The sequence below is a fragment of the Bubalus kerabau genome, chromosome 6, assembly GCF_029407905.1.
Source record: "Bubalus kerabau isolate K-KA32 ecotype Philippines breed swamp buffalo chromosome 6, PCC_UOA_SB_1v2, whole genome shotgun sequence".
NCBI classification, from domain to species: domain Eukaryota; kingdom Metazoa; phylum Chordata; class Mammalia; order Artiodactyla; family Bovidae; genus Bubalus; species Bubalus kerabau.
Genome location: NC_073629.1, coordinates 12703231 through 12713281, shown reverse-complemented (window position 1 = coordinate 12713281; position 10051 = coordinate 12703231). Strand labels below are relative to the sequence as shown.

The 10051-nt window shown below is 44.5% G+C and overlaps 1 protein-coding gene across 1 annotated transcript; it reads left to right on the top strand.

The window, feature by feature from the left end:
- The first annotated feature begins 5167 nt into the window (after positions 1 to 5167).
- Positions 5168 to 9842, top strand: LOC129655988 (antigen-presenting glycoprotein CD1d-like). Its single transcript, XM_055586788.1, has 5 exons — positions 5168 to 5804; positions 6098 to 6376; positions 7075 to 7353; positions 8110 to 8209; positions 8306 to 9842. The coding sequence occupies exons 1-5, from the start codon at positions 5237 to 5239 to the stop codon at positions 8325 to 8327; spliced, it is 1248 nt and encodes a 415-aa protein (XP_055442763.1). The 5' UTR covers positions 5168 to 5236; the 3' UTR covers positions 8328 to 9842.
- The last annotated feature ends 209 nt before the right edge of the window (positions 9843 to 10051 follow it).

The window sequence follows — 10051 nt, the reverse complement described above, 5'->3', positions numbered from 1 at the left end:
GCTTTTAACCTATATGTTTCTTTATTCTTAAAGTATGTTTTTGGTGGCTAGCAAATAGTTGGGTTTTGCTTTTTAATTCATTATGACAATTTCTGCTTGTTGACTAGAGTAATTTGACTATTTAAAGGTCATGATTAAATTTTTGACATAAGTTACGTCTAGTTTCTTGCCATTTGTTTTCTATTTGTTCCATCTGTTGTTATTCATTCACTAAGTCATGTCCAACTCTTTGAGACCCCATGGACTGCAGCATGCCAGACTTTCCTGGCACTTCCCTGTTCACTGTCTCCCAGAGGTTGCTCAAACTCATGTCCATTGAATCAGTTGATGCCATCCCACTGTCTCATTCTCTGTTGCCTCTTTCTCCTGCCCTCAATCTTTCCCAGCATCAAGGTCTTCCCCAATAAGTCAGCTCTTCATGTCAGGTATTCATAATACTAAAGCCAGAGTACTGGGGCTTTAGTTTCAGCATCACATCTTCCAATTCAGTTTAGTTTAGGATTAATTTTCTTCAGGATTGATTGGTTTGATCTCCTTGTGCTCCAAAGGACTCTCAAGAGCCTTCTCCAGCGCCAAAATTGCAAAGCATCAATTCTTTGGCACTCAGCCTTTTTTATGGTCCAACTCTCACATCCAACATGATTTCTGGAAAAACCACAGCTTGGACTATGCAGACCTTTGTTGGCAAAGTGATATCTCTGCTTTTTAACATGCTGTTTAGGTTTGTCACAGCTTTTCTTCCAAGGAGCAAGTGTCTTCTAATTTTGTGGCTACAGTCCCCCTCCACAGTGATTTTGGAGCCCTAGAAAATAAAATCTGCCACTGTTTTCACTTTTTTCCCTTTCTGTTTGCCATCAAGTGATGGGACCGGATGCCATGATCTTCGCTGTTTGCATCTTGAGTTTTAAGCCAGCTTTTAAACTCTCCTCTTTCACTCTCATCAACAGGTATTTCAGTTTCTTTTTGTTTTCTGCCATTAGAGTGCTATCTTCTGCATGTGTGAGGTTGTTGATATTTCTCTCAGCAGTCTTGATTTCAGCTTGTGATTCATCCAGCTCAGCATTTCCCATGTGCTTTGCATAGATGTTAAATAAGTAGGGTGACAATGTACAGCCTTGATGTACTCCTTTCCCAATTTGGAACCAGTCCATTGTTTCATGTCCAGTTCTAACTGTTGCTTCTTGACCCTCATACATGTTTCTCAGGAGGCAGCTTAAGTAGTCTGTTTTATCATCTCTTTAAGAATTTTCCACAGTTTGTTGTGATCCGCACAGTTGAAGGCTTTATCATAGTCAGTGAAGCAGGAGTAGATGTGTTTTTTTTTTTTTTTTTGGAATTCCCTTGCTCTCTCTATGATTCAATGAATGTTGGCAATTTGATCTCTGGTTCCTCTGACTTTTCTAAATCCAGCTTGAACATCTGGAAGTTCTATTTTTGTGCTGTTGAAACCTAGCTTGAAGGGTTTTGAGCATGATCTTACTAACACGTGAAATGAGAGCAGTTGTTCAGTAGTTGGAACATTCTTTGCCATTGCCCTTCTTTGGGATTGGAATGAAAACTGACCTTTTCCAATCCTGTGACCACTACTGAGTTTTCCAAATTTGCTGACATATTGAGTGCAGCACTTTAACAGCTTCATGTTTTAGGATTTGAATAGCTCAGCTGGAATTCTATGACTTCCACTGGCTTTGTTCATAGTAATGGTTCCTAAAGCTCATTTGACTTCACCCTCCAGGATGTCTGACTCTAGGTGAGTGACCACACCATCATGGTTATCTTGGACATTAACAAACGTTTTTGTGTAGTTCTTCTGTGTGTTCTTGCCACCTCTTCTTACTCCCTTCTGCTTCTGTTAGGTCCTTACCATTTCTTCGCTTTATCATGCCCATCCTTGCATGAAATGTTCCTTTGATATCTCCAAGTTTCTTGAAGAAATTGTTGGTCTTACCCCTTCTATCATGCTCCTCTCTTTCTTTGCATTGTTCACTTAAGAAGACTTTCTTACCTTTCCTTGCTATCCTTGGAACTCTGCATTTAGTTGGGTATAACTTTCCCTTTCTCCTTTGCCTTTGACTTGTTGCATCTGTAGATTTTCCTTTTTAAGATTCTATTTTTTACCCACTAGTGCCTTACAGGCATGCCTCTTTTTAAACCTTTTTACAGGCATTTCCCTAGGATTTATGATTGTTTTCAATGTACTGCTGGCTACCTTTAAATAATATTATATTACTTCCCATATGCAGTTCCCAGGTGACTCAGTGGTAATGAATCTACTTGCCAATTCAGGAGATGCAGTAGATATGGGTTTGATCTCTGGGTTGAGAAGATGCCCTGGAGTAAGAAATGGCAACCCACTCCAGTATTCTTGCCTGGGAAGTCCAATGAATAGAGGAGTCTGGTGGGCTATAATGCAAAGGGTCGCAGAGTTGGACACGACTGAGCTCGCATGCATGCCCTTCATATATATTGTAAGGACCATGCACAAGATATTTTCATTTCTCCCTTCCTGTTCTTTGTTGTCATAACATTCAGTTTTTTTTTTTTTTTTGGCTTCACTGCATGCATGGCATGTGGAATTCTAGTCCATGAAATCCAGTCCAGGAAATCAAACCTGACCTTTGAATTTGAAGCACTGAGTCATAATCACTGGACTGCCATGAAAGTCCCAAAGTTTATTTTTTTTTCTTTTTGAAGAAACATAAACCTATTATATTTATTTTTTTGACATTTAGTATTTAAAGTATATTTTAGTTTCTTTAAAAATTTTTTTATTACAGTATAGTCGTTTTACCATGCTGTGTTTTTAATGTACAGTGAAGTGATTCAGCTATGGATATACACATATCCCTTGTTTTTTGGATTTCTTTCCCATTTAAGTCACCAAAGTTTCAGTTGAGTTCAGTCGTCAGTCGAGTCTGATTCTTTGCTACTCCATAACTGCAGCACGCCAGGCCTCCCTGTCCATCACCACCTCCTGGAGTCCACCGAAACCCATGTCCATTGAGTTGGTGATGCCATCCAACCATCTCATCTTCTGTCATCCCCTTCTCCTCCAGTCCTCAAAGTTTCCCAGCAGCTGGGTTTTTTCAAATGAGTCAGTTCTTTGCATCAGGTGGCCAAAGTATTGGAGTTTCAGCTTCAGCATCAGTCCTTCCAATGAATATTCAGGACTGATTTCCTTTAGAATGGACTGGTTGGTTCTTCTTGCAGTCCAAGGGACTCTCAAGAGTCTTCTCCAACACCACAGTTCTAAAGCATAAATTCTTCTGTGCTCAGTTTTATTTATAGTCCAACTCTCACGTCCATACATAACCACTGGAAAAACCATAGCTTTGATTAGATGGACCTTTGTTGGCAAAGTAATGTCTCTGCTTTTTAATACGCTCTCTAGGTTGGTCATAGATTTTCTTCCTAGCAGCAAGCGTCTTTTAATTTCATGGCTGCAGTCACCATCTGCAATGATTTTGGAGCCTCCCAAAATAAAATCTGTCACTGTTTTCATTGTTTCCCTATCTATTTGCCATGAAGTGATGGGACCAGATACCGTGATCTTAGTTTTCTGAATGTTGAAGCCAACTTTTCACTCTCCTCTTTCACTTTCATCAAAAGGCTCTTCAGTTCTTCTTCACTTTCTGTCATAAGTGTGGTGTGATCTGCAAATCTGACGTTATTGATATTTCTCTCGGCAATCTTGATTCCAGCTTGTGCTTCATCCAGTCCAGCATTTCTCATGATGTACTTTGATTTAAGTTAAATAAACTTATATTTAACTTATACAGCCTAACTAAGACCATTTATTTAAGTTCCCTAACAGCAGGACTGGAGAAGCCAGGCACCCCACTCCAGTACTCTTGCCTGGAAAATTCCATGGATGGAGGAGCCTGGTGGGCTGCAGTCCATGGGGTTGCACAGAGTCGGACACGACTGAAGCAACTTAGCAGCAGCAGCAGCAATTAGCAGGATGATTAAGAGAGGATGCTGGGCCCTGTCCAGAGCACATATTTCTCAAAGTTAGGAGACCTCCCAGACCATACATATGCAGAAAAGGCTCCTAGGAGGCCAAAGGAGAGTTATGTCAAGGGATGTTCTACTAGATGCCTTTTCAGTAAAATCCATCTTGGCTAAAAGATGCATGCTCACACATGGGAGGATCTTGAAATATACCAAATATGGACTGTGAAACAGGCTAATTAAAATGACTGGCCAAAGGAAAAGTGGAAGAAATGCCCTTTATTATAAAAGTAATTCAAACTGCCAGGAGGGTGCGACTCAGTGACTCTCTCCTTGAGTCGTATTCTCCCTGTTGTATTGTCCTTTTTTCCTCTCAATAAATACCATACTTGTTTCATTACATTGTTTCTTTGTGGGAATTCTTTTCTGCAAAGCTGAAGGCCAGGGCCCTTGTCACTGATCACTGGTCTACTAGCTAGGATCTGGTGTTCTCACCGCTGCAACCCAACCTCAGTCTCTGGTTGGGAATCCAAGCCCTTTGGGAGCTGTTGCAGGCTGAGGTCACCCTGACCGGCGATCCAACCAACACCCCCTGCATTGCAAGGTGGATTCGTAACCACTGGACCACCAGATCAGATCACCAGAGACGTCCCTTATTATTTTATCATTAACATGATGTTTGCACTCCTAGACATTTTGGAAAACAAAAAATGTAAAATAAATTAAATCTTCCATAATCCCTTTCTAGAGACATCCATTGCTTGCCTCCCACTCAAAAAACTTTGTTTTTAAAAACATGGTAGACGTTATACCATAGATACAACTTTATGTCCTGTTTTAAAACTTAAATAGTAGTTGTAAAGTTTTTTCCGCATATCTATCTGTAACTCTCCGTTGGAAAAAGAGATTTAGACAAGCCGGTTGTGAAAAACATGATACTTAAGTGAGTGGCTGTGACCACGGCTCTTTGCAGCTCAGATAGCTAATGAGAGGGACCATCTGGCAGATGAAAAAGGGATCCCTGGACTGAGGGGTTGGAATAAGTCCCGGGAGAGTCAGAATGGGAGTCCTGCCTGCCTCCAGGCTTAAGAATTGGCTAGCAACAGGGTCAAGTTCAGGCTTTCGGGAGCCCCGGAAACCCGGGGTGTGTGGGCGGTCGTTGGGGAAGGACGGAGGAGGTGGGGGGTGGGGCGGAGATTCGAGGTCCGAGAGCAGAGTTAGGAAGTGGGGTGCTGGCTGTTTCTGTTCTTCTGGGGGCTTCCGCAGATTTGGCGGAGTTTTGAGAATGAGTGGAACCGGGCTGAGGGCGGAGAGAGGGAGCCGAGCAGGGAAAGGGGACGACGCTCGCGGCGGGCGGGCGGAGACTGATGCACCTCGAAAAGCCGGGAGCTTGATCCACCAGCCCGAGAACCTGCTACTCCCTGCCTTCAGCTGCTTGGCCCCTGGAGACCGAGCTCGATTCAGAGCCAGCAGACATCACCCTTTCTTCCCAAACCCAACTGTTTCTTTCTTTCTTTTTTTCTTCCTTGTTCCTTCTGTGCTTTCCCTCCCGTGCCCCCGGCTCCTCCGATCTGTATTCTCTCCAGACCCGCAATTGTCTTTCCCATTCCGCGGCCTGCAGATCTCCTCGTTCGCCAACCGCAGCTGGACGCGCACAGACGGCCTCGCGTGGCTGGGGGAGCTGCAGCCCTATACTTTGCGCAATGAATCGAACACCATCCGCTTCCTGAAGCCTTGGTCTCGGGGCACATTCAGCGACCAGCAGTGGGAGCAGCTGCAGCATACATTTCTGGTTTATCGCAGCAGCTTCACCAGGGACGTCTGGGAATTCGTCAAAATAATGCCCGGCGACTGTGAGCTGAGGGATGGGATCGTGGACAGCTGCCCAGGGGGAGACAGTGGATGTTGAAGCCCAACCGGGAGATTCTGGCCCTACGGGATTGTCTCCTCTCTCCCTTTTGAGTCCCACTTCTGCCTGAGAGGTCCCAGCTTGAATCCTCAAAATACCCCTTGTTTATCCCGCTGCAGGTCACCCATTCTCATTTACATGAACTTTGGGGTCCCCAGTATAGCCCTCACACCTATTTCTTCAACTCCTTTCAGTCTTCTAAGCTCTTCATAGATCTCTTTCCATTCCTCTCCTCAGATCCACTTGAGATCCAGGTATCTGGAGGATGTGAGTTACTTCCGAGGAACATCTCAGAAAGCTTCTTACGTGCAGCATTTCAAGGAAGGGATGTCCTGAGTTTCCAAGGAATGTCTTGGGTGTCAGCCCCAGATGCCCCGCCTTTGATCGAGGAGGTCATCAAGGTGCTCAATCAGGACCAAGGGACCAAGGAAACAGTGCACTGGCTCCTCCATGACATCTGCCCTGAGTTGGTCAGAGGCCTCTTGCACACCGGGAAGTCCGAGCTGGAGAAGCAAGGTCAGCCTGCCTTTTTCACCTCCTGCCCTCCACTCCACTCTGGGGCTCCATATGGGGTTCACATCCCTTTAAGCATCACGGGAAGAGGAGGGGATGGATAAGGTGTGAGGGTATTTAAACACTCCACAGACATTAACTAGGTAGCTTTTGGGTTCCATGAATTGAATTAAATAAACCCTGGGGGTCAGTCAGGATCTGTGCTTGAGGAGGGAGAGAAGCAGATGAATAGTTAAAGCAGTGTCCTGGTGGCTCAGATGGTAAAGAGTCTGCCCACAATGCAGGAGAACCGGGTTTGACCCCTGAGTTGTGAAGATGCCCTGGAGAAGGAAATGGCAACCCCCTCCAGTATTCTTGCCTGAAAAATTCCGTGGACAGAGGAGCCTGGTGGGCTACAGTCCATGGGGTTGCAAAGAGTCAGGCATGACTGAGTGACTAACACTTAGAAACATGCTACGTATGTTACAGCTGAACACAGGGTGCCCTGGGAGTACAGAGTAGGGGCATTTACTGGAGACTGGACCAGGGAAGGGAATGGGGATCGGGGAAAGCTTTCCCAGAGAAGCTAATACAAACGGATTGAAACGGTGGGAGTTCATCTCCAGAGGTAGAAATGTAGGACTGATGAGCCTGCTGTGAAGTCCAGAACCTCTGATGTGGAGTCTTCACTCTAAGATGTCTCATTCTCCTATTGAATACAGTGAAGCCGGAGGCTTGGCTGTCCAGTGGCCCCAGTCCTGGGCCTGGCCATCTGCTGCTGGTGTGCCACATCTCAGGATTCTACCCAAAACCTGTGTGGGTGATGTGGATGAGGGGCGAGCAGGAGGAGCCTGGCACTCTGCAAGGAGACGTCATGCCCAATGCCGACTCGACTTGGTATCTGCGAGTAACCCTGAATGTGGCGGCTGGGGAGGCGGCTGGCCTGAGTTGCCGAGTGAGGCACAGCAGTCTAGGAGACCAGGACATCATCCTGTACTGGGGTGAGAAGGAACTGAGGCCTGGCTGGGGATGGGAGGTGATGGTCCTCAAGCACAGAGGGAAGGCCTAGGGAAGGGGAGGGAAATGACACACCTTGGATGGAGGAAATGAAGCCCCAGCCAGGAGTGATAGAAGAAAGGATTCTCAAAGGGGAGGAACAAAGATCTGAACTCAACAAGGATTGAGACAAGGTATTCCCTATTCAGGAAAGAACAGACTAAAATCCCCTCAGATCCAGAAATAGGCAGCAAGTACAGAATGCTAGGAAGATTTGTTTTTCAGAGGCGGCAACTGGGGACTTTAAAAGGCCGGGTAACAAAGATAGCTGTGGTTTGTTGAGTGCTTTCTCGGTGTCAGCTGAACACTCTGCGTACAGCAGAGGATGTATGAACAATCATCCCAGCTCTCTTTGAGCAGGTACTATTGTTTTCATGTTACAGATGAGAAATTGAGGCGAAGGTAGGTCAACCTGTCTGATTCTCATCATTAGAAAGTGGAAGAGCTGGATTTAGACTCAGGTTTGGACTAGCTGTGAAACTAGTGCCTTCCTCCATATGAGTACTAGCATATGCTGAAGTGAACCGAATTATAGATGCCCAGACCCCAAGAAAAGGTGGGGCGTCTAAAAACTTCAGAGGAATATAAGTGGGCAACATTAAACAGGACAAGAAATAAGCATCTGGCATGCTCACATGTGCTTATAGTAGGGGATATATGCAGATTCCCAGACTGAGACACATCCTGTGTCCCCCACACAGATGGGAACCGTGTCTCCAGGGGCTTGATTGTCGCCCTGGTACTACTGGTGCTCGTCCTTCTGTTTGTTGGAGGCTTAGTCTTCTGGTTTAGGAAGCACTGGTAAGTATCTCCTTTCCATCTCCTCCCTACCTCAACCCCTCTGCCCAGGTTTTCTCCTCTTCCCTTTTCCTTAATGGTCTCTGTTTTCTCTCACAGCCGCTATCAAGATATCCCGTGACTCTCCTCAGCACACCTATCTGTCTGGACTTCAGGATCTCAGGGCTTTAGCCCTCAGAATTTGAGGGTTACCTTGAAGAAGCGGAGAACAGGCAGCTCTTTTCACACACTTTGAACATTTTATCTAACAAGTGTTAAGTATGTTTTTTTTTTTCTTTTAGTATACTGCAAGTGTATATGTCCAAGTAGTTCTGTAAAAAACAGAAGTGCAAACTCAGATACCTCTCAGGGACAAGCAGTTAAAGGCTGCAATGTAACTGTGTGTGGTCATTATTTGAATGATGGAATATGCAGTCAACTGGAAGATCCTTTTCCTGTTCCAAGGAAGCATGTGCAACTGTTCCTTGTGAAGTATAAAGGAAGACTTTTGCTTGGCTGCAACCCAACTTTTTTTCAAGAAAAACAGAGGTCTAGCATTATATGTGAACAAGCCTATATTAATGTGTTGATAGAAAACTTTACAATATGTGGGGTGTTGTTGTTCAGTGGCTCAGTCGTATCTGACTCTGCAACCCTGTCAGTTCAGTTCAGTTGCTCAGCATACCAGGCTTCCCTGTCCTTTGCCATCTTCTGGAGCTTACTCAAACTCATGTCCATTGAGTCAGTGAAGCCATCCAACCATCTCATCCTCTGTCATCCCCTTCTCCTCCCACCTTCAATCTTTCCTCGCATCAGAGTTTTTTTCTAACGAGTCAGCCAAAATATTGGAGCTGCACCTTCAGCATCAGTCCTTCTAATGAATATTTTGGGTTGATTTCCTTTAGGATTGACTGGTTTGATCTCTTTGCAGTTCAAGGGACTCTCAAGAGTCTTCTCCAACACCACAGTTCAAAACATCAAATTCTTCAGCACTTACCCTTCTTTATGGTCCAACTCTCACATCCATACATGACTACTGGAAAAGCCATAGCTTTGACTAGATGGACCTCTGTTGGCAAAGTAACATCTTTACTTTTTAATACGCTGTCTAGGTTTTTCAGAGCATTTCTTCCAAAGAGCAAGCATCTTTTGATTTCATGGCTGCAGTAACCATCTGTAGTGATTCTGTGTGGGAACCATGTTTTACCGATTTCTCAGTAAACCATGTTTTACTGATTCTCCTGGAATTTATTTTTTTATTTTTTAAATTTTATTTTATTTTTAAACTTTACATAATTGTATCAGTTTTGCCAAATATCAAAATGAATCCACTCATTCCCTCTTCCTTGCTTGCTCTCCGCCACCCTTAATTTAGATGTTCTGACTGACACGTCAGTGTTAGCTAGATGCTGTTTTGTACACAGAACAAACCCCATTATCTTCAAAGACCTTTCCTTATGACTCTTATATCATTACCTCCAGACCTCCAGGAGGAAGCTTCTTTGATCCCTGAATTCTAGTCTCTGTCTAGCTTTCCTGCGCTTAGTTAAAGATTATAAGATAAGTTACCAATAAAATATGTGCTCTGTAGGTTCTTGGGGAGTTGCTTCTCTGAACACTCTTCCTGTGCTGTCTGTCATAATACTGTGTGTTTGTATTATTCAGTGCGAGACCACCAGAATTTTGGAACCCAAGAAAATAAAGTCTGCTGCTGTTTCCGCTGTTTCCTCATCTATTTGCCATGGAATAATGGGACCGGATGCCATGCTCTTTGTTTTTTGAATGCTGAGTTTTAAATCAGCTTTTCTGGGGTTGTAGGATACTCCAAATACACCTCTGCTGGATGACCCTAGCCCTCCCAGTTTG

Bases quoted from the DNA above. Each gene is read 5' to 3' on its own strand.
- LOC129655988 (XM_055586788.1), top strand. From the start codon at position 5,237: ATGAGTGGAACCGGGCTGAGGGCGGAGAGAGGGAGCCGAGCAGGGAAA. The intron at 5,805-6,097 runs GTGAGCTGAGGG...TCCTCTCCTCAG, and splicing joins CAAAATAATGCCCGGCGACT to ATCCACTTGAGATCCAGGTA. The intron at 7,354-8,109 runs GTGAGAAGGAAC...TCCCCCACACAG, and splicing joins GGACATCATCCTGTACTGGG to ATGGGAACCGTGTCTCCAGG.